At 65.2% G+C, this 23,650-nt stretch overlaps 2 protein-coding genes across 2 annotated transcripts; both read right to left on the minus strand.

Moving 5' to 3' along the window:
* Positions 1 to 3,390: 3,390 nt before the first annotated feature.
* On the minus strand, positions 3,391 to 5,104 carry OVCA2 (OVCA2 serine hydrolase domain containing). Its single transcript, XM_086763145.1, has one exon. It carries the CDS (start codon positions 4,968 to 4,970, stop codon positions 3,930 to 3,932), a length of 1,041 nt encoding a protein of 346 aa, XP_086619271.1. The 5' UTR covers positions 4,971 to 5,104; the 3' UTR covers positions 3,391 to 3,929.
* Positions 5,037 to 23,566, minus strand: DPH1 (diphthamide biosynthesis 1). The gene is made up of 12 exons (XM_086763146.1): positions 23,503 to 23,566; positions 22,576 to 22,728; positions 20,170 to 20,233; positions 12,224 to 12,345; positions 10,306 to 10,460; positions 9,475 to 9,596; positions 8,221 to 8,289; positions 7,303 to 7,459; positions 6,301 to 6,401; positions 5,886 to 5,964; positions 5,568 to 5,699; positions 5,037 to 5,171 (listed from the first exon to the last, which is right to left on the minus strand). The coding sequence occupies exons 1-12, from the start codon at positions 23,549 to 23,551 to the stop codon at positions 5,097 to 5,099; spliced, it is 1,278 nt and encodes a 425-aa protein (XP_086619272.1). The 5' UTR covers positions 23,552 to 23,566; the 3' UTR covers positions 5,037 to 5,096.
* Positions 23,567 to 23,650: the final 84 nt, after the last annotated feature.

Consider the following 23,650-nt stretch of genomic DNA (forward strand, 5'->3'; position numbering starts at 1 on the left):
CCCTCTGTCCCGTCCCGTCCCTTCCCGTCCCGCAGCCCCTCACCTGCCCTCCCGGCGGGGCCGCTCCGGGCTGCCCCCCCCCCGGGCTCGTCCCGTCGCATCTGGAATGCTGTCAGCCGCGGTCCCGGCCCTCCCTCCCCCCCCCCCGCCCCCAATCCCCGTGTCCCCCATCCCGCTCCTCTCCGGTGTGCGCGGTGCTGGCGGGGGGCGGGGAGCACCGAGCCGGTCCCGGGAGCGGAGCGCGGGCCGGCGCCGGGGACGGAGCGCGGCCCGACGGGACGGGACCGGACGGGGTGGGGGCCGGGGGCGGTCGCAGGTTGCACAACTCGGCCGGCGCAGCCAGGAGATTCCTGAGCGGCGAAGTCAGAGCGGCCCGGTTTGCCCCGATACCGGGCACCGGGCCCTCGGCAACCGGCGGGGACCGGGCAGGGCCCCTCGCAAGGGGCAGCGGGGACCCGAAGCCCCGGAGACGGCAGGGGAGGGGCATAGCCACCTCGGAAGGGTGGGGGGCGCCTCATCCCATGGAGGGGGGTGCAGGGGACACCGGGGATGGGACGGGGGACAGGGCCATCCCACCAGCGCCCGCTTAAAGCTGGAGCTGCGTTCGGCTCAGCCAGGGTGCCAGTGGCCACGAAACCCACCCTCCATCCCCCCCACTCGGAACAAAACCCCTCCGTGCTCGTGCCCAGGGTGGGCAATGGGAACAGGTCCGGGCCACAGAGGCATCGGGTTCCCCTCCAGGGCACCCCTGAGTGGGGGGACACGGCCCCCAGGCAGCACTGCAGCCCCTCGGACCCCACGCTCCGGCCCCGGGAAAGCTCCGTCCGCGCTGTTGTTGTTTTGAAGGCCAAGCCTCTCCCGCTGACACCCTGGAATCAGCTTTTCTTCCAGAGTCCTTTAAAAATATCCTGGATTTCTGACACTGGGACTCGGCTTCCGACGGCGCTTCCAAGCCGCCGGGCCTGGGGCCAGCCGTCAGCGCCGGGGGACAGAGGCCGTCCAGCTCCCGTGCTCCTCCTCAGCGCGGAGATGGCGGCGGTGCCAGGAAAGGAACGTGATGGTGCCGGGGAGGAACGCGGCCCCTGCCACGGCTGAGCGGTTATTTGCCGTTTCCACGGCGGGACGGTGCTCAGCGGGGCACGGGCACGGCCCCAACGCTGCCTTACCTCAGCCTTGGGCACTTGGGCGAGCGTCCCTGTGCATGGCTGGGAGGGTGGGAAGGGTCTTTCCAGGGGCCCCCCTGCAGCCGTGACCCTATAGAGCCCCATGGCGGAGGGTTGGGGTCCCCGAGGGGCTCCCCCCAGCCAGGATTTCTCTGTGCATCCCATGGCCCCTAAAACCAGCTTCTGGTCGAAGCCTGTGACCCAGCTTTGCCAAGGGGCACCGCAGGGATTTGGGGTGGACTGGGAGAGGGGGGGGGTGAGGCTGGTGGGGGGCACAGGGAGAGGCGCTGTTGCTGACCCCGCTGCCCCCCCCCCCCCAAAAAAAAAAAAAGGCAGGGCTGCTGCCCGCCCGCCGCACGCGCTGTTGTTGCCATCTGACAGCTCTTGGCGAAGCGGCCTTTTGTGATTCAGCCGTGTTTATCCCAGCCCGCGGCCCGGCCCAGCGTGGGTTTCCATGGAAAACTTCCATCCAAAACAAGGAGAGAAGGAGCTACAGCGGGAGTGAGTCAGCCACAACTGGAAGCTTCTGCGGTTGAAGCAGGGAGGTGGCGGCGGGGGGGGGGCGGTTGGGGGGTGGCTGTTCCCAACGGCTCGGTCCTGCTCCGGCAGCGGGGCGCGGGATGGCCCCCGGCTCTCCCCTGCCCGCGTCGCTGCGTCCGCACAGGCAGGAGCTGGGCAGGTTTTGGGGGGGCGGGGGGGCACACACGTGTTGTACAAGCGTCTGCGAAACGCATCACCGTCCCACAGCACCCCGTCCCCAGGCGTCTGCATCGGGCCCCGCCGGCGGGGAGAGGGGAGGAAGAGCGTGAGATGAGTAAGGCTCAAACCCCGGCGAGATCCGTGCCCCATGCCAGGCGCTCGGCAGGACGCCGCTTTTTCCGGCGCTGCCCACGGGAGCGGTGGGCAGCAGAGCAGGGCTCGAGGCAGCAGCAGCGCAGGAGGAAGGGACGCGGGGAGCTGGCGGTGGGTGTTTGCGGGGAGGCGGCAGCGCTGGCAGCGTCTCTGCTCCCGCTGGCCTTCTCCCGCCCCCCTGCCAAAACACCCAGGCTCCCACGCCACCGGGTAACACCGGTGCCCGTCCCCAGGGTGCCCTGTGACCCGGGTCAGCGTCACGGCCGCCACCCCGGCCCCGGGCTCGCTCCGTTACCCTCCCGGCAGCGCCCCTCGCTCAGGGACAGCCGCCGCCACACGCTGTTTTGGGGGAAAAACCAACTCCCCTGGGCCATGCGGGGTGACGCCCCGAGTGACGGGGGCAGGACCTCGGTCCGTCTCATCTCCAGGCTCACCTCCGCCGGCAGCCGAAGGCAGCCGCGCCCCAAGAACAGCAGCACGGGAACAGACCCGGGCAGGGGCGGCGCGAAGGTGTCTCGCCGGTGGAAAAGCAGGTGGAGGGCAGGATTCCCGGGAAAAACCGCTCAGGCGACGGCCGCTGCTTCCCATCACCGAGCGTGTCCTTCCTCTGTCACTCCCACAGGCACCTCCCGCGGATGAGGGTCCCGTTTATTTGTTTTTACGGCTTTGTTTAAACCGGTGCAGGAGCCGCCACTCGCACAGCCCGGGAGGAGCAGGCAGGCGCTGTCACAGCCCAGCTCCGGTCACCCGACGTCACCGCGTACCCGGGCTCCTTACCCCCTCACGACGCCGGCGGGCGGCCGTGCCGCCTGCCCCCGGGAGCGGGGAGACGCCGGCCGGCGGCTGCAGGATGGCAGTGCGTGCTGGCGGCCGGGCAGCCCCTCTGCTCGGCGGCAGCGCTTCCTCCGCTCCGTCCCGCAGAGCCACGGTGAGATGCTGCGCCGAGTTGCAGCTCTGCGATAATTAAAGAGGTAACGAAGGGCGGGCTGGCGAAGAAGTCTGCTGCCATCCTTCCCCAGCAGCTGAGGGCTCAGGTGGGGTGAAGCAGCAGAGACAAGCTGCAACCAAAAAAAAAAAACAAAACCAACACCCCAACCCCCCAAAAGCAGCCTCTGGCGTCCCCAACACAGCGACAGACACCCCGCACGCTCACAGCGCCCAAGCAGGCAGCGCAGACGCCACACAGCTTTCAAAATTACGAAGTTTCAGCCAATTTGTCTCTTTTATCCCCCGGTTAGAGCAGCCCTGCGAGCACGGCCCGGCGTACGACATCTCTGGGCTGCGGGGCCCCAGCAGCAGTCAGGCAGGACACCTGCAATTATAACAGCAATAAAGATTTCCGTGCGCTTCTGGAAGAGATCAGAGCCAAAAAATGTAGCAACAGGTTTTTCTTATTCAAGAAGGCATTTTGTACAGAGAAAAATAAAAATACATGCACAGTAGATATTTAATTCCTGAAACGAACGCCAGCCCTGGCACTGCCACGGATAGGAGGATTTTCTAGACCCAGACCAGCTGGAAGTTTGGCTCGATAGCTTTCACCAGGGATATCAAAAAACACAGACCTTTGGGGTGTGACAGCCGCAGGAGCCGCGTGCTCCGCAGATGTTTCCTTTGCCTGCGCTGAGGGACCCTCATGTCGAACAGCTATTCACAGCTCCGAAAGCGCCGCGCACGCAGAGCGGCGTGGCCCCAAACCTCTCGTCCCCACACCCACAGGCGTACAACAGAGCTGGGAAAAGGGAGATAATGAAGAACCACTTCGCCTGGCCCCGTGTTAACGCTGCAGAGCGGCGCAGTGAGCCGATCAGGACTCTTTGGCCCCTCTGCAGGGCACGCAAACACAGCGATGCTTCCCCAAGACGGCGGGCTGCACGTGGCTCGCTGGAGCCCCATTTATTACAGAGAGGGTTATCAAACAGCCCCAGCCCCCGGGGGCTCAGCCTGTCCCCGTCCAGGGCGGAATCGGTCCAAGAATTCCAGGTAGGCCTTCTTCTGTGGCGCAGCCGCAGGGACGAAGTGCCCGCCGGGGTGGGTGAGGACAACCGGCTCCACAAAGCGCCGGGCCAGCTCCCTGCTGAGGGAGGCGGCGATAACAGCGTCGGCATCGCCCACGACGTGCAGGCTGGGCAGGGCGATGGGGTCCCGGTAGAAGTGACCGTGGGCCGGGGAACGGCTGGCAAAACCGGCCACCAGGATGGCGAAGGCCACGGGGAAGCGGGGGTCGCCGCGGGCTCGCAGGGCGCACACCATGGCGGCCAGCGCCGCGCCCTGGCTGAAGCCCAGCAGCCCGTCAAAGGGCCCGTGCTCCGCCAGCGCCGCCGCCACGGCCGACAGCGACTCCTCCAGCCCCGCCGGTGCCGCCGCCGCCTCTCCCGCCTCAAAGGTGCCGGGCCCGGAGAACCACCAGCCGCGGGGGGGGTCGTCCTCGTTGTTGTGGCCGTCCTCCTCGCCGCCGGGCACGAGGTGCGGCGCGCTGACGGCCACCAGCTCCGCGCGGCCCCGCAGGGCCTTGCGCAGCGCGCCGGTGCGCTGGCGGAAGCGGCGCTCGCTCTGCCGGTAACCGTGCAGCGCCAGCAGCCGCAGCGGCCTCCCCTCCGACATGGCGCCCGCCGCCGCCGGAAGGCGAGAGCGTCGCTTCCGGTTAGCCCCCCACCCTTCCCGCCGAAACCCGTCGCGCTCATTGGACGGCGCAGCGAGAGGGGCGGTAACAATCTGCGCCGGGGTGTCAGCGCGCCCCCTGGCGGCGGGAGGCCGCGGCACGGGGAGCGACGCCCCGGGGCGGGACGGGGCGGCCCCGGCGGGACGGGATGGGACCGGACGGGACCCCCGCTGCGACCCGGGGCAAAGCCTGCAGCACGGCCTGGCCTTGCAGGGAGCCGTTCCCCGCGCGGAGCTGGTCCGGGTCCGGCGGGCAGCAGTGGCGTGGAAGGACGGGGGTGCGTCCCCATCCATCCCGCTGCCGGTACCGGGAGGTCCCGGTGGTGCTCACCCTCGTGGAGGGGGGCGGGCGGTGCCCCCCGCCTGTGCCCACGCCGGGTCCCGGAGCGTGGCGGCGGCAGGACGGGGTACAGGCTGTGCTCACGACGTCCCCGGGTCCCCCGTGCTCGGAGTCTCCTCGCCTCCCGCCGGGGTGGGGGGCGTGGGCGGCTCCCCCTGCAGCGGAGAGGTGGGGAGGGGGGGTCACGATGGAGCCCCTGCCTGACCTGCGATGAGCCTGCCCGTGCTCAGCCCACAGCACGCCATGGGGCACGGCTGGGGGGATTCCCCCGTCCTGGGGAGCCGTGGGGCCAGGCGGGCGCTCGCCCCAAGGGCTGGGGTGTGGGGAGGGGGGCTCGCGTGTGTCCCCCCCCCCCGCCCCAGCCAGGCTGGCACCGGCCCCGTTACTGTTCACCGAGGACGAAGCCACAGGGTGGCGCTTTTGGCACGTGGCACCGGGCACCGTACGGCACCGGGCGCTCAACCCACACCAACGCTCCCAACCACCCGCGGGACAGAGCGGGGAACCTGCTGCCCCGGTGACACCCCACCGTCCCGGGACACGCCGCCCACCTGGGCCGGCCGGCCACGGCGCGGGGACCGCGTGCCGGCGTGGTTCACCGTCCACGGTCCCAAGGAGCGGCTGGCGTAGAAGTCCATGGGGTACGGCTGCTGCCACTCCACGTCCCGGAGAGCCACCGCGGCCTGCGGAAGGGACAGGATGAGTCCCCGAGGGGCCGGTGGTGCTGGGAGAGATCCCAGCACGGCAGCTTGGCGTGCGGAGCAGGGCACTGCTGGAGGGAAGCTCGCAGCACTTGGGAAGAGGAGGGGACGCTGCCCGACCTGCTCCAAGCCAGGGCTGGTCCTCCAAAAGCGGGAGGGGGTGCTCACCTCGTAGGGCGTCAGCAGCGGCTTGCTGAAGGCTTCTCCCCAGTCGATGGAGAGCCGGGGACAGGCCACCTGCACCCACCTGCGTGGGAAACATGCGGCAGTGGATGGGGACAAGCATTTTGGGAAGAACGAGTGGCAACAAAGCCTCGCAGCAGCCCCCCCTCACAGGGAGCGAGGTCCCCGCTGTGCTGGAGCTGTCCCGCCAAGGACGGTCGCGTCCCTGCTGCCCTGTCACCTTCATCCCCTCCCCACCTCGTGGGCGCACAGCACTTGTGGAGGCGCACGGTGCCAGGTGACAGCAGGACAGAAGCGACAGGGATGGCTTCCGGCAGGAATTGGAAGCCTGGACAGGGATGGGGCACCCTGGGGACCCTGGTGCGGGGCGGGGGGCTGAAGAGGGGTGAGCAGCACTCACGCGTCCACGTCAGGGAAGAGCCGCAGCTTGCTGGGGAAGATCTCGGACAGCAGCACCCGCACAAAGGGCCGGCCCAGGGCGCGGAGACGCGACTCCAGGTGCTGCAGGGGAAAAGGGAACCAGGGGAGTTGGGGGAGCCCAGAGAGATGCCCCCAGCAAGCCCCCCAGACCCTGTCCGCAGCCCCTTCCTGGCCACCAGACCCTCTGTGGGTCCCAGCTCTGCCCCACAGCCACGTCCCCTTGGCGGTCGCAGGGCAGGCGCAGCGACAGGGACCGTGGCCACGGCTTCGGCTTGCGCCCAGCTCTCCCCAGCGCGTGCCTCAGCCTAATGAAGTAATTACCACTCAATGACAACAATCTGTTCTCGTTAGCGGCCGCCTTCCCTGGGACGCTCGCCTGCCACGGGCTGGCTGTGGCCAGCGGCTGCGGGAGGAGGAGAGGGACCCAGGAGGGGCCGGGGACATCCTTGTCCCGCACTCCCTGGGGCCACAGTGGGACAGCGGCTGCCGGGACCTTTGCTCACTGGTCCCTGTGCTGCCCTAAATCTCACCTGTGGCTTCCCGAAAATTTCTGAGTGTGAGTGGGGCTGCTGTGCTCAGGGCACCCGGCTCCCGTGGGGCAGGTCCTGCTCCCCCCGCCCGGCTCAGGTGCAGAAAGCAGCCGCCGAGCGGGGACGGTGAACCCAATCGGAAGTTCATCCAATTAAAACAAACCCAGGGAATTAATTGCCGAGCTGCCTGTGAGGCGGGGTCTCCGAGGCTGGCCAGCTCTCCCCAGCGAGGGGCACGTTTAATGAGCCCTTGTCCGGCCTCCCTCATCCACCGCTAATTGCCTTGCGCTCAGCTCAGGGATACGCAGACCCCGGCCAGTGGCAACCGATGGGCTATCAGCAGTGCCAGGTCCACCCTCACCCCGGCAGCGAGGCCACCGTGTCGACGGTGCCATCGCTCATCGGTCTTTCCCCCGATGCCCAGACGGGGGCTGCAGGGAGGGGGCCGGTACCTGCAGGATGCCGGGGGAACCCTGATGCCCCAGCGTCCCCAAGATGAGGCCCCAGCAGCGGGCGCCGGCGGCGGCGCGGATGGCGTCTTGCCGAGCACGGTGCATGCGCTCGTGGCCGTAGTGCTCCTGGGAGAAGACCTTGCTGTAGGGATCGTACCTGCAAAGCAGAGCCAGGCTCACACGTGCCCCATCACCTGCCCCCCACCAAAGGATGCCCCTCTCTCATCAGCACTAATTGCCTCCCACAGCACCTCTCCCCCTGACCGACGCGGCTCATTACAGCGCAGAGAGGGCATGATGATGGGGATAAGGTGGGCATCCCACCGCAGCCCCCCAACACCCAGCACAGCCTGGGCCATGAGCTTGGCTCCCCTCTGTCCCAGCTCATCAATTATGAAGAAATCTTTGATTTGTTGCTTTGTTTGACGAGAAGAATTTTAATCAAATCCCGCTCGGGTTTCGGCAGCTTCCCCAGCGCCATAAACCTGACGCGCGCCTCCCGTTAGTAACAAACGACCTACTAAGAAATTCAGATTTTGCCAAATGGGCCCAGCCTTTAGCTCCTGATATTTCATCTGCTTTCAGCGGCCTCATCATCGCGCTTTATGGCCTCTGCCTGCAGCAGCAGGGCTTTAATGGCTGCACCTCCACGAGCTTTCACAGGTACTTGTCAAAATGTTTATATTCAGCCGGAGTAAATGGCTGGCGTTCCGTCGCCCCGCCGCACCTCTTCACCCACCCCTCGGCCCCTCGTCTGCCTGGGCACGCTGCAGGCAGCTGCCCACTCAGCCGTGGGGTGACGGGTGGTCACAGGGTGCACGGTGGGGACAGCGGGTCCCCGGCGTGCTGGGGGAGCTGGGGTGCTCCCTGCCACGGCGCTGGAGGGGACCGGAGCGGGTGGCCGCGGGCTGCTCGTACCTGTAGGCCGGTATCCCCGGGTTGGCGATCATGATGGACTCCAGGTGGAAGCGCCCGTCGCCCAAATACCTGTCGAGAGGGGAGGGAGAGCTACGACACACGGGAAACGGCGGCGCATGTCCACGCGCCCGCTGGTTTCCCAATCCACGGTGCACCGAGATGCCGGGAGCGCCGGCTCCCGCGCTGAGACGCGGGGAGGCGGCCACGCTCAGGGCAAAGACAGACGCCCACACCGGCGTGGGGCAGCCAGGAGCTGCTCCACCTCAACGGCTGGTTCTAGACATTGCTGCTTCCATTTCTAATCGGATTTCAAGTCAGCAATTACATTTCAAAGCCTTTCATTCAGCTGCCCTAATGGAGTGAGGGCTTGGAAAATGAATTCAGACGTAAAACTTGACTAGATTTTGCCCTTAATTGGAGAATGACATTTTGGGAGATCAAAGCTAATTTGTCTGCAAAAGTTAGCCCCAGAGACGGGCGAAAGAAGAAAATAATAACGCGGGAAGGACGCAGGTACGCCGGCTGCGTGCACCTGCACGGGTGGCTGGTCGGTACCGCACCGTTGCTTCTCCAGCGGTGGGAAAGACTCGCTCTCACCAACGCGGTGCCAGCCCGGCCACCCCTGCCTGCTCCTGACGCCCCCAGGGAGAGACGGAAAGCAGCGCCTCTTCCCCAGGCCCTGGCACGGCTCAGGGCAAAGCTGGAGCCTACACTGACCCCCTGTCCCAGCAATTGTCAGCCTGGCTCCCTGCGCAGCCGCGATGGGAAAGGCGTCGGTGCTCTTGGATCCCAGCAGAGTGGGCAGGAAGGGGTTTGGCAGGGCCTGAACCCGCACCCAGACTCCCCAGCTCCCCCCAAGGGTGGGGTCCTTGTATTTATTTATTCTGCAGTGCACTGTATTCACACTACATTAAGCATTTCCATTACCTAAAATAATTAGGTGATAGGAAGCGAAGTGCTCCCTCTAATTTGCTGTCCTTAAATAAAATTAATGTTGCTGTGATGTTGGGCCCCGGCCATTTGTCTTTTCCAATTATCCACCCGCCCTTCCATCTATTATCTATTCTGATATACGACTCAATTATTTTCTCTGCGCTACGAGCCCACACCGATCTGAGCAGCGCGAGGAGCTGGAAGGGGCCCATCCCAGCCCGTGGACGTCCCCCAGAACCACCCCACGGTGAGGCAGGGGGTCCAGGCAGGGCGGGCAGCCTGGGCCAGGCAGGAAGGTCCTGGAGGACCGCGGGTACTTACACGATGGCGTCTGTGTCCTGGGCGAGCCGGGGCGACGTGCAGCCCAGGATCTCGCCTGGGGACAGCGGCTTGCACTGGGGCACGCACACCTTGAACTGGGAGCGCAGCTCCTGGGATGCTGCCTGCGGGAGACGTGGGGTCAGTGGGGACGGACACAGAGGGTGGCCGAGGCTGGTTGTCCCCGGCACTGCTGGAGACTCTTGGGAACACCTCGGCCCTGGCAGTCCCAGCTCCATGGGGCACCAGTGGCAACGGCTGTGCTGTTGTGCCCCAGCACAGCGGCAGCGGAGGGGAGCCGGTTTGCTCAGGGCGGCACCATCACGGAGGGTAACGGGCTCCCGCGCAGCCGAGATGCTCAGTGAGGCTCAGCCAACGTATCAATTAAAAGACAAGGGAAAACGCTCAACGCTTCGACAGCCCCGTGTTTAGATAGACATGGCTCAAGAGGCTCATTCATCTCCTCCAGTCCTGCCCAGCCGGCCGTGCAGGGGCAGACAGACAGACCCGCCGGAGCTTCTCCTGCCGTTGCTGGCAGTGCATCAAAATGCCAAGTGCTCCACCGCCTGCCCTGACATTTACAGAGCAGCTCCTGGGGGAGCCAGGGAGGGGTGCCGCCATGAAACATTGATTCAGAGTTATTATAAAGTACTTGATCAACATTACGGCAGCAGCATATTATCGCAGCGACTCATCAGAGGGGAACCGTCGCCACCGGCAACCCGGGGTGGCCGCTCCAGCCCCGGAGCCGGGGCAGGGACTGAGCCAGGGCCAAGGTGGTGGGGAGACACAAACCCCACCCCGCACGCTGCCCTGCCGAGGGTCCCATCTCACCTGCACCGTGGAGACGAACTGGATGGTGCTGACAAGGGCCAGGGAGGTGCCTGCTGCGAAGTTGAAGCGAATGGTCTCCAGGAAATGGGACGTGTCGATCTTTATGTCCACAAACACATAAAGCATCTTCAGCCCCTGCGTGGCGTCGATGGGAACTGCAGAGAAAGAGATAGGCTGTGAGTGTGGGGTACAGCCAGGGCCCCAGCGAGCCCCCAGCTGCTGCTGCCCACAGCCAGGGGATAAAGCGTGCTAGCGGGGCTCCTTGCGCCCCAACCGCCCCGGTGCGGGCAGGCCAGGGTGGGCTGTGCCACCCCTCTGCCCACGCTGGCACCCCGGGCAGGGGGTGCAGATGGGAGCCACGGAGAGCACCAGCTCGTTTCTCTCTGGATAATGGCAGCCTGGGGAATCAATGAACACAAATCTAATTACCCCCGGTGCTAAGAAGCCTGTGTCACCACGATTAAGTGAATAATTAAAGTACACAGAGTCCACATCGATCCGCAGCTCGGCGTTCACTTCCCATTTTGGTGCTCTTCACCTGATCACAATTAAGTGCAAATTACTCCCTCCCGCAGGGCACGTGGGGCCGGGAGGGAGAGGGCAAGCGCCCGTGCGCTGCGCGAGGACGCGCCCCGCCATTGGCCATGGGGCTCCCCGCGAAGACGGCTGCACCGAGCCGGTGCTGGGAGCACCGTGGGCAGGCCAAAAGGAGCTCAGCGCCCTCTCAGCACCCTGCGGGCACCCCAGGGTACCCTGTGAGGTGTCCAGTACGGTGCAGGCAAGGATCACACGGCCACGGGCAGCGGACGGTGGCTGGGGACAGGCAGCCTGGCAGCGTCTATCTGTCCCTGCAGGGAGCAGCTCCGGAGCGTGACTCCTGTCCCCAGGAGCAGCCCGGCTCTCACATCAGCATGGTTCTGCGCACTGCTGGATACGGCCCCTTTCCCGCTGTTCATTCACGTAACAGCAGGCTACAAACCAGGGGTTTTATACTCCCTGTTCCAGCGGTGCCCACAAGCCTCCTTCCGTAACAAAGCACCTAGCACAGATATTTATCACCGCGAACGCTCAGGCTGACATGGCTTTCGGGATACAGTTCTCAAGCAGGGAGTCAGTATTTCATACGGAGCCCAACGCAATTCTTCAAACTCATTTATACGGCCCCATAAACATCCAGGAGGGCCACCGGGCGCCAGGAGCGCGGCGGAAGCAAGGATGCACGCGCCTGCCGCTCACTACGGCAATTCTGCCGATCCACCTTAAAACCCAGAGCGTCTTATTGTTATTTTTGGGCTGATTCCATCCTGGGTGGACTTCAAAGTTAGCAGCATCTGGGACAGCAGCGCAGTTTCCATGGCAACTGGATCCAGAGTACCGTCCGCCTGGGGAGCACGCAGCCTCCTCCTCCCTTCCCCGCCCAGCCTGCGCTGCACCCGCAAAGCCGCCTTTCCTGGCCCTGTGCCGGCCCGCGGGGTGAGCGGGACCCCCAGGCCGTCGCTCCCCTCTGCCGTCGCTCTCCCAACTTCCCCCCAACGCCCGCAGCTGTGGGATGGGGGGCAAAAGCAGCCCCATCCCCATCGGTGGCGAGCAGGGTCCTGCTGAGTTTTGCTCTCTGGCACAGGGCTGTGATTTGGGTGCTGCGGCAGCGCGTGGCTGAGCAGGACGATCACGCCCTGCTGCCCCCAAAATCCTGCCCGCGGGCAGCCGCCCAGCCAGCCCGGCCCAGGCCAAAACCAGCAACCGAGACTGAAGAACAGAAATCCCTTTAGGAAGGGATTAGCCCTTGGCACTAAGTCTCGGAGCTGGCATCAAGCAGGGCGGGGAGCCGCTCATCACAGCACGGTGGTGGCGGTGGCGCAGCCTCCGCGGTGGCACGCGCGGCTGCCTCGGCAGCGCCCCGGGGCCGAGCGTCACCTACTCAGGCAGCTGTGTCCGTAGTGCACCAAGAAGTCAGCGCCCAGGGCCCGAGCCGTGTAGTCGTCCACGCAGCACGCGCCGTAGGTCACGTCACCCATCACCACCGCCTCCGCGTCCGTGAACCTGCGGGGAGGCACAAGAGTGAAGGTGACGGCCGGCTGCTGTCACCACAGCCCACATCCCGCCCCCCGGCACGCCACTACCGGGGAACCCCCTGCTGCCATTGAGCCCCTCGCCACACGCCGAAGAGGACGAGCACTGGCTACTCTCCGAGATGTCAACATGATTAAGCTGGAGAGCGGTAATCCGCCTCTTCAATTGGGTAAAGCTGTTTGCAATTCAGCGGATTATCCGCTCATCAAACAATACGCTGCCAGCTTCCTAATGCTCCAGCGGGGAGAGAAACAGAGGGAGACCCGGTGCAGCACGGTGCCGCTGCTCCCGCCAGCCGGTCCCGGGGACCAGAGCCACCGGGACAGGCGGAACAGCCGCCCTGGCATCCCCAGCCGTCCCGGCCAGGCTGGCCGAGCCACTGTCCCACTGCGCCCTGACACCGCGTGAGCCGGTGCACCCCAGCCCACACCCGGCTGCATCACCCGCGGGTGCCAGTTTGGCCGAGCTGGGTGTCCTCCAGGAGCAGCTGGTGCTGAGGTGGCACTCGGCGAGGAAAAACACAGCGAATGCTGGCGTTGTCCCCCACCCCTGATCTGGCATCCCAGCGCTCTGCCCCAACCCCGCCCGGCACCCGCCAGATGAGGGGTGCACGCGAGCACCAGGTGCCAAAGGCGGGGCTCTGGCACGATTTAGAGGCACCACCTTTGTGGGTGTTTTACTGCACCGTTTCAGGGGATTATTAGCTTGGCTGCTTTCCCAGGGAGCTGCCGTGGTAGTTTACGGAGGAAAGCAGGTATCGCGATGACAAAGCCCCGGCGCCCGGAGGGGATGCTTGAACCAGATGCTAATTCCTTATTCACGCCGAGGTTGCACCTCTGGCCGTAGGTTGGTGGGATCCTCCCTGCCGCTGGCACAGGGCTGGGGCGAAGGGGCTGGGGGAGGTGGACGCCCTAGCACAGCGTCACCCCCCCACCTCCGCCGGCACCCGGCGCTGGCTGGGGGCCAGGGTCCCGCGCGCTCCCCCCCGAACACCAAGCAGGGAGCGTTACGTCGGTGGCAAGAATAGAAATGGTGGGCAGAGCTGGGCAGATGGCAGAAGGTGGAGAAATGGCGGAGCGTGCTGAATATTAACAGCTCCGGCCCATCCATCAGCGCCCGGGGAGGGGGACAGGGGAGCGGCTTTACTGGAGGATCCCCGGTGAGGGGGCAAAGCTGCCCCCACGTCCCATGTCCAGCCCGGGCACCTCCAGCTCCCTGCAGCATCCCAAGGACTGGGGATGCGGCTGGGGACTGCCAGAGGACGGATCAGACACTGCCAGCACCCAAATCCCAGGGTCCCTCACCACCAGCGTGGCCCAGACGGGAGGACAGCTCCTCTGCTGCCTGCACGGCCACGCTGTGGGGCTGGGGGCTGCCGGTGAAGGTTCGAGAAGGCTCTTCCCTACCCCCACCCCGAGCCCCCTGCCCCCTCCTCTAATGAGAGGTGATGAGATGAACATGAATCAGACTCCACACATCTCAGCAAAAGTGGAAAATTATTCAGCTCCTTAAGATTCAGGACGGGGAGGTCTGACTCAGAGCGGCAGCCAGCACCACTTAATTTTTTATAGATTAAAATGTATGCAAATTGGCCCAAACCCCAGAGAAAGTCCCTGGGGGTGAAGAGCAAGAAAGTGAAATAGCGATGGCGGAGGGAGGGGGGCTGAAGCTGGCGGAGGTGCCGGTGGCCCCTGCCCGGCGTGAGGGGCTACAGCTGGCAGCACGTGACCACTGACTGTGGGCTGGGGGAGAGGGGGCTGAGCCAGCCCATCCCAGTCCAGCTGCGGGGAGCGGAGCCCCGGCCGAGCAAGGAGCAACGAGGTGGCGGGACGGTGCCCAGTGAGGAGGGAGCCCAACGGTGCTGCCATTGTGGTCGGCGAGGCTGACAGGGTGTCGGCAGCTCAGTCGGTGCTGGCAAGAGAGGTGCAGGGGCACCAGAACAGTCACCCACGCCATCCGGGCTGGACATTTGGGCGGAGCAGCAATCATCTCCCGAGACAAATCAAAGGCAAGTGCGGGGGCCTCCCCTTGATGTTTTAATCAGTTCGGTGTCGCCGGAGCCTTTCATCAAACTACAGAGGAAGCAAACGTCAATTAACAGACAGCCACCTGCCTCCAATGCAGGCCGGGGAGCTGCTCGCCAACAAGACCGGACCAAGATGTGGGCGAGGGGCAGCCATGGGAGCATCCTTGCGAGTATTTCGTGTCCCCGCAACTCATCTCAGCCGCAGATGGGTGCCAGTGGCGTGCCGGCAGGGAAGACGTGGTGACGGGGCTGTCCCCACCCAGCGCCGAGCCGTTCACTACAGCTGGGAGCTCATGAATATTGAACACGTGGGGAGGTTATTCATCTTTTACGTCCCGCAAACCTCGGCTCATTCTGAAAAACCGCCCGGCCTTAGCATTTTTCTCATCTCCCCCTAATTCATTATCTCCTCCTTTAAACAGATGGCTCCCAAAATCCCATTTATAAAGTGCCATGCTCAGCACTGGCAGGATGCACGCCTGGGCGGGCCAGGTCCCAACCCCGCTCCCAGCTGCTGGGATCCCCAGACTCTCCCAGCCCCACTCTGCTCCGGCCAGCGCAGGATGGAGGTGACAGTGACCCAGGGACAACTTTGAGGGCTGAAAATGCTGGGACAGACAGGCACATACAGGGCCAGCACGTCCCCAGGCATGGAGTGGCCGGTCCCTGTCACTCGAGCGCAGGTGCTGAGCTGGAGCAGCCCGGATTTATCCCGGCCTCTCGACAAATAAACGAGAGCGTTTGCTGCCGGCAGGAGCGCGGGGTCCCCTGACGCCGCAGCAGTGTGTGAATGATACTGTGCTGGTCCTGGCCCCGTGAAGCAGAGCCGCTTTCCCTGGCAGAGAGGAGTCCTTGGCCCCGGCATGTCCATCCCGCCTGGCTCCAGCAGCGCTGGGCAGGGAGGGGACTGCAGGGACTGAGCTGAAAGCGGCTGGTCCTGGCACCACGAGGCTGCCGGAGAATGGAGCCGGCACCGAGACACCGGGCCGCCCGCTTGTCCCACTGGGCTCGGGGATGCAGAGCGGGCTGCTCCTTGCTTCACAGTCACCTGCCTCGCCTGCATGTGGCCCTTCACAGCACCGTCACACTGCAGCACGGTGTCACCTCCCTGCCGGGAAACGCCTAGGGATATGCAAGAGGGTTATGCCTTGCAAACACCCCACGCTCTGTCCCTCGGGTGAAAGGCAGAGCCCCACGATCACCCCACAAAACCTACATCCACTGCCTGCCCTGTGGCACCCAAGTCCAGCCCGTGCCAGGCACGGGCGCCAGTGGGTGCCCCTGTCCTGGGGCATGGGGGCTGAGCACAGCCCTGGTACAGAACAATGCGCTTAATTAGCGGAGAAGCCCATCACCAAGCCCCATTACCAGACTCCCAACTTCATTAGCACAGGAAGGCTGCACGTAATTAAAATAATGAGTTTGCAATTTTACTGCAAACGGTGCTGGAAGAGGCCCGCTGCAGCTGGGCAACCACGGCTCGCATGCGGCGCGGGGCCCCACAGAGCTTCCCCGGGTCAGGACGGGACGAGGTGCGTGTCCCCACACCCCTCAGGAGCAGCCATCTCCAGCCGGGTCCCGGGACGTCCCCATCTACCCTCACCGGAGATGCCAGGGCCAACCCCATCCTCCCAAGTGGCACATCCCAGGGGTACCCCAGCTTTGCTGGCCTTGCAGCTACCAAAAAAAAAAACCAAAGTAAGGCAAATCAAGGGCCCAGCGCACGGAGGTGACAAAGCCACCGCGGCCATCCTGCACCCAGATGGTGCCTGTCCCCTCTTCCTCACGGCCAGGCCACAGCGATGCCCGTCGGTGCCGGCTCCCTGGGCTCTGCGGGGACACAAGGAGGTGGCACGGGGCACATGGTGGTGGGGACCGCAACCGCGCTGGCACATCCCAGCCCTGGAAGACGACAGCCTTATAGACCCCACATGCTCCCCCCTGCTCGGTCACCCCCACGCTGTCACCACCTGGGCTGAGGTTTCAAACATCTCCAGTGAAGTGAGAACTTCATTCTCCCTAATGATGCTGTTGTGCGGTTAATGACGGTGATTAAATTCCCCTGCACAGCATGCTGCACCGTGCTGCCAGCACCTCCGGATTGCGCCGAAAGGACAGCGGGAGAAGGGAAGGCAGCGTCAGCCGGCAGAGCTACGGCACTGTGAGGCTGAGGCTGGATCCAGACTTGCCTTAGTGTCCCAGGACAGCCCTTTGGGGCTTTCTGGTGATGCCATCGGCTTTGCCGTGGCACTCGGTGCCACGTTGTTCAGCGGCACATCGCAGACCTGCCTGGCCAGGGGACCCGGCGCCCTTGTCCTGCCCACCTGCCAGTGGTGGGGAGGGGACAACCTTCAGGGGCTTTTTTGCCCTCACTACCCCAGCCGATGGCCATAGCAGGGCATTTCAAGCCGTGCCAGAGCTGCTGGGCTAAATCAGGGAGGATTCAAGTCCCCCTGTCACTCTGAAACGTCCTCACAGGCTGCTGGGCACATGGTCATCGGGATGCTCTGCACACCTCCAGCACCGCCTCGCACGGACGCTCAAAGGCCATGGGGCCGTTGGGAGGTGCTAAGGCCGTGGCAGGGCAGCCTGCGTGGGCATCGGGACGCCCCTGGGCTCCCCCTCGCCATCGCCCGTCCCCATCGCCGAGCCACAGCTGATTAGCAGGAGCCGCTCGCCCCGTCGCGGCGCGGGGAGACGGAGGGATTAGCAGCTGCGAAGCCTGACAGCCGACTTTATTAACACGGAATCAAAAGCCCAGCTGAGAGCCCAGCTGATCCATCTGCTCCAGCCCCGGCAGAGGGAGAGGAGGGGTCCGCTCCCGGCTGCACAGCTCCCCCCCACCAAGCTGGTAGTGCAGGGGGCACCGCTGCCGCCTCCCCGGCACGACAGCGGGTGGGCTGGGGGGCTGCCCCCTCCCCAAACCGCGGTCCGAGCTCCCCCCACGCGCCTCTCCACGCTGCCGCCCCCCAGCACGAGTTACCCTCCGCCGAATTACATCAGCCGTGACAAACGGAGCCAATTTGGAAGGTGCCGCGAGAGCGTCGTGATGCGGTTTCGGCAGCCCGCCGCCCCGCCAGCTCAGCAGACCCCGGCCTCGCCGCCCCCCCTTGCAGCTGGCCGCTCGCCCCAGCGCAGGTTCGATAATGACAAACCTATTAACGCTAATTAACCGGGCCTCACGTTGGTCAATGCTGTAAGTGCGCTCTCGATTTCAAAGGTTCCAGGCTAAGAACCCCACCGGCCTTTCCGGAGGCAGCGGCTGGGACGCTTTGGCTACATCTTCATCCCCGCAGCCCCTCGGGGCTTGGCGAGCACCAGTCCAACACCCGGGAGCCCGGATGAGGCACTGGGTGGTCCCCAGCCCGCAGCCCCCTCTATTCCTCGCCCCCCCTGGGGCTCTTTGGGAGCCTGCTCACTCCCACACTGCAGTGGGGGACGTGGTGACACTGCCATCCCCTTGCACGGGGACAGACGGACACACAGCAAGCACCGCGTCCTCCCCAAACCACCTGTGCTGTGGCAGAGCGAGGCCATGTCCCCGCTCTCGGCCCTCCCCAGCACCGCCACGCCACGGCACAGACATTTTATTAAAAGGCAGCTCCAGCAGAAGGGATAAATATTCCGGCTGAGCGGCGGCAGACGCGGCTCCAGTCAAGCCAGAGCACACACGGATAGGCACCGGCGCCGCAGGGGCACCAGCCCCAGGCAGGGCTCTGCAGCCATTTCCAGAGCGCGCAGGGGAGCGGAGCTCGCTGGCACCCCCAAACCCCAATTCCCACCAGCAAGGAGGGGGCAGGAAGCCCTGGCACGCCCAGCTCTTGCGTCACCTCTGTCCTCAGCAGGAAGGGGACACGCCATCCCGGGGCCGATGGCACCCCGAGCCCCTGTCCGCAGCCTGGCCGCTGCAGCCACCGCTGGAGCACGCGGCTGCAGCGATTCTCCTCACGTCGGAGGCTCGTCCGGCCCCAGCGCCGGGTGAGGAGGGCCAGCAGCAGCAGCGGCGGCGGCCGAGCCGCGATTCCACATTAATGCCAGCGATGAATATTAATAGCGAGAAGAGGCAGGCACTAACGAGGCCACCTGCCGATTCACACCTCACCTACGGCAATGTAACCGGGTCCCAAGCGCGTCCCCGAGAGAGCAGGGACGGGGCTGGGCTCACTCCTGCCTGCAGCCACGATCCTCCAGCCGGCCGTGCTGGTAACCGGCACAGCCACATCCCCAGCCAGAATCACGGATGGCACCCAGTGCTCCCAGCAAGGGACCGGCAGCGGGGTGTCTCTGGGAAGGATACTGCCCCTCCTGCTGGCCTCGAAGCCATCCCCCATCCAACCACCAACCCACCGGCGCTGCCAGCTCCCCTCTTGCCTGGGGCACCTCTATCCATCTCCCACCGGCACCCCTCGCCCTGGCACCCAGCACCCCTTCTCAGGGCTGCGGAGCACCCCCGGCAAGGAGGGTGAGTCCGGCAGGGATGCCAGCACCCCTGCATCCAACCGGGAAGTGGGGCTTAAGGTTTCATTCAGATAAAAGAGCCCCTTAATCCACTGCCTTTGAAGTCGGAGACATGAAAGCGGCTCGGTGCCAAAGCTGGAGAGGAGGCAGCTCCACTTAAAGGGACAAGCCCACGCGGAGCCGCCCGCGCTCGCACCCGTCCCCTCTGCCCCCCGCACCTGTCCCCTGCCCGCGCCCACCTTCCCACCGCTCCCCTCACCCAGCCCAAGCGTGGGGCTCCCGCGGTCCCACGGGGCGAAACGGCGGGCAAAGCGGGGACAAAGCCCGCAGGCACGGCCACTTTCCAGCCGGGCACGGCGGCTGCTGGGTTAGCGGTGGCGGGGAGGCGAGCCTGCTCGCCCCCGGAAGGCAGCTTACTAACGAGTGCCACGACCCCGATGGCAGACGAGGCACGCGCTGCTATTAGCGCTAATACACTGCGCGAAAACAGAGAGGGGCTGGGGAGGGGGCAGCGGCTGCAGGAGGAAGAACGCCAGCGGGTGGGGAGGGAGAGAGGGAGGCGCGCTGGCTGTAAGGAGATTACGGCCGATTTCTGCAAGGTGCCTGCATCCGCTGCCGCTGCAAAGCCCAGCTCCTCTCCGGCACCTCCGCCCTCACCTCCCAAGTGGCAGAGAAAATCAGGAGAGGAGCCGCAGGGAAGAGAATGCCTGGCAGGAACTGCTTGCAGTCACCTCTTCTGGGCCATCACTGTGTCCTCGAGCCTCCCCAGATGCAGATGGGCTGCCCCCCGAGCACCTCCATGCTGCCCCGAGAGTGGCACGGCCAGACCACGGCCGCGGGGACAGGATGAGACCGTGGGGAGGAGGGCAGGGGACCCGTGCAGCGGCAGCGCAGGCACCGGGGCTGGCGTCAGTCGGTTGTTAACATGGCCGCTGGCCGGCTCCATCACCCCAGCGAGGGCCCCGAGACGCTGAGCTTGTTAGCAGCTCCCAGCACAGCAGCAAGGGGAGGAGAAGCCGAGCGGCAAGGGCTGGGCTGGCGCGGTGCCTGTCCCTGTCCCCAGGGCTGGCAGCGGGTCTCTGCGACCTGTCGCAGGGCAGCAGCACTGCCTGCGCCCAGCCAGGCTACGGTGAAGGTGTCCCGAGGAGAGCAGCAACGCTGCGGCCCCTGCACCCCCCTCGGCAGTAGCCCTGGGCCTCATCCTGCCCAAGCAGCGCTGGCCGGTGGCCACCCCACTCCCAGCAGCAGCCCCCATCCCGTCGCCAGGGTCCAGAGCGGAGCAGGGAAGCAGAGAAAAGCTGTCATCTTACCGCTCAACGATGTCCGCGATGGTGCAGGCAAACATGAGGAGCCCTTCCGGCATCTGCAGGGCCACTGGGAAAAGAAACAGCCCCGGGGTTAGGAGGAGCTGGAGGGGATGCCCCGAAGCAGGGACCCAGGCACTGGCCCCCAGGGCCGACGCGTCCAGCTCGAGCGGCAGCCACAAGAACGACACTCCCCAAAACAGCCAGAAATCGGCCAAAAATTCCAGTGGCTCTGGCAGCTGTGGTGCACGCGGTCCTGCCTCGGGCTGCATCCATTCTCCCTCCTCACACCCAGCCCCTGCACACACACCTCGTTCCTTTCTGAACCCCCTGACACTGCTCGTCTCTCCCACTTCCCGCAGTAATGAGTTCAAGATTTTAATTATGTGCCGCACAGGAAAAGGTACTTTATTCTGTTTATTTTAAATCTGCTCCTAATAATGTAAACGCGCGCCCCTGGTTCTTCCAGCACAAGAAAGAGGGAACAATCATCCTCTATTCAGCCTCTCCGCATCATTCACAATTCTATATCCCTCTATCACACCCCTGCTTCGTTTGCCTCTTTTCCAGCTAAAGGATCTAAATCTCTTTAATCTCTCCTTGTACAGAAGCTGTTCCAAACCTTTGATCGTCCTCGCTGCCCTTCTCCACACCTTCCCTCCCTGCCTCTCTCTGCATTTCAGGAGAGTGGCCGGCAACGACACAGCGCTGGGCCTACCAGGCACAGGAACATCCATCAAGGAATGATGTTTCCTGGTTTAGTCCCTCCTCGGAACAATCCAAACAATTCCTTTGCCTCTGCAGCCCAGCTGGGCCCCTCAGCGCCTGGCGTCCAGCCAGAAAGCCCCCGTGGGTCTCCCCAGGCTGCCCCAGCGTGTTGGGGAGGAGCAGGTACCGCGCTGGGGGAGACGAACGGAGGAGGCCCCATTAACCCCGCTGTCCTTTCACTTCCCGATCCCACTAAGACATCCCAGCTCCAGCGATATCTATCCAAACGTCCTCTCCAGATCCCCCGTCCAACAGGAATCTCCACGCTGCCAAGCCCAGCCTGCTGGCTAGAGCGGAGCTGTGTACAGACCTGGCCCAAACCAGGCTAATCTCACCCTGCTCCAACCCGCGGGGCCCCAGGAAAGCGGCGCGAGCTCTGGCAGCGCCAGGCAGCTCAGGGTTCCCATGTCCCCCAGCACAGTCAGCCCTTTTGGGACCATTCGGGACTTCCCTCCACCCCGGACTGCTACCAAAAAGCAGGCCTGCAAACAGGGAGGGGTTGGCAGGAGGCAGCCGGGTCACTCTCCGCTGGCACGGTGCTATGGGGACATGGGGTGACACCTCAGCCCCCCCTCCCCAAACCTCGCAGCAGGCAGGGCTGGCCGCAGCCCGGTGGGAGGCTGCGTTCCCCCAGCAACGAGCCCCTGGCTGGGCTCCGCACGCGTAGATTTTTAAATCCCAGCACGGCTGGCTGGCTGACGGGCTCCGCTCCCAGCTCTGAAGCCTAAATCCCAGCCGCATATTTACATTTAATTAGAAGGTGCCAAGCAGCAAAACACGACAACCAAAGCTGGAGCGGCACGGCTGGGCGGCCTCGCCGCGTCCTGATGGGGAGCCCTGCTTCCCGCACCGCAGCTGGGCTGGACTGGGCGGCCCTGCAGCCTCCGGCGCCTCGGCCTCACAGCCACGACGGGCTCAGGCAGCAGCTCCCGGAGCTGCCAGCTCCCAGCCCCGCCAGCCCGACGGCAGCAAGCAGAACCACTCCTCGGTAGACACAGCGCCTCAAATCCGGCTCTGCCCGGAGCCCCTGGCACCGCACAACCCCGCGAGCAGCCCCTGCGAAGCAAGGGTGGGGGATGCCGGCGGCACCGGGGACGGAAGCAGCCGGTCACACTCTGAGAGCTGGCTCAGATGCAGCGGGATGCACACACCGCAGGCAGGGCAGCCCCTGCTCCGGGGCCACCGTGGCCGCCCCGCACCCCTCCGGGGCTACAGCCCAAGGACCCCGAGAAAGGTTCAGACTGGAGCACAGCACGGCCCAGCTCCCCATCAGCCCCTCCAGTCCCCCCAAGCTGGGCGTCGTGGGGCTCCCCCTGCCCGGCCCCGGCAGCAAAGCACAGAGAGAGAGGAGAGAGAAGAGAGGAGAGCAGCAGGGACCTGGCCGGCGTCCCAGACACATCTCGCAGGCTGACAGGTCCGCGCAGCTCAACCTGTGCTGTCCGATGTGATTATAATCCAGAGCTACAGATCTATTAACCCGCCTCGAGGGGAGGAGAGCTCGCCAAGACAGAGCCTACGCATGCCGGGACACGCCGGGCAGCTCGGCACCATCCCGAGGTCTCCTCACCGCCGGGGAGCTCAGCGGCACCGCCCCGCCACGCCGCAGCCCCAAAACCCCTCGTCCCCCGGGGGGCTGGCGCTCACCCTTCTTGGCCTGAGCCTGCCGGATCCGCCAGACGGTCTTGGGGATCTCGAAGTTGTAGTTTCGGGGCAGGGCCGCCGCCGCCTCCCGCAGCTCCGCGTTACCGAGGATCTCCTCGGGGATCTGCTGCGCCGCTCGCCGCGCGGGGCCTCGGGCTGCGGGACAAACCGGGGGGGCCTAAAAGGAGCGACCGGGACGGCAGCGCGCCCCGCACCCCACGGGCATCCTCGCCGCCCTCATGCCACCCCCGGGGGACACACGGGTGGGTTTCTGCCCTTCACGCTGGGGGCAGGTTGCTGGCACTTTTTTTTTGGGGGAGGAAATACTTTTTTTAAATTTTTTGTCCAGAAAACACCACTGTAACTGTGTGGAAGCCTATGAGTGCGGCTGGCTACCCCCAAGGCGGGAGGACAGCGGACACACACCCCCCCCATAGCTCATCCATGAGCACCCCGGGGGTCTCTCCCGCCCCATCCAGGGGATCACGAGCACCCCGGGGGTCTCTCCCGCCCCATCCAGGGGATCCCGTTATTCCCCCCGGGGCAAAAAAAAAAAAAAAAAAAGGCAACAGCAGCGGCTGAGCCAGGCCCGTCCCCGGCAGCCTCATCCTGAAGCCGGCCCCCGCCAGCAACCGCCCCCTTACAGCTCGGCGAAACCGGAGAGCGGCGGGGGAGTGACAGCAGGGGGATTATTCACTATTTCCAGCCCAACGCCGGCACTCATGAGCCACCAAACCCTCCCACGGCCGAACCGTCAAAGGGCCAGCTGGGCCGGGCCGGTGGCGGGGGAGGTTCCGCCACCGGCTCGGCCTCCTCCTCCTCCTCCTCCTCCGCCGCCGGCCCGGTCTCCCCCGTCCGAGGCAACCGAAATAGCGCCCGGTAGCGGCACCGGGGAACCCAGCGTTGACCCCGACCCCGGCCTCGGCCCACCTGCAGCGGGCAGCGGGGCCGCGCTCCCGGCCCCCACGGAGGCCGCCATGGCTCTGGAGCACGTGAAGGCGCGAAGGCAGCGCTAAGCGAACCCCGCGCTAGGCCAGAGCAGTCGCTGGACGAGAGATCGAGTGCGGGAGCGCGCAGC

Source organism: Chlamydotis macqueenii, chromosome 19, assembly GCF_036417535.1.
Source record: "Chlamydotis macqueenii isolate bChlMac1 chromosome 19, bChlMac1.mat, whole genome shotgun sequence".
In the NCBI taxonomy this organism is placed as follows: Eukaryota; Metazoa; Chordata; class Aves; order Otidiformes; family Otididae; genus Chlamydotis; species Chlamydotis macqueenii.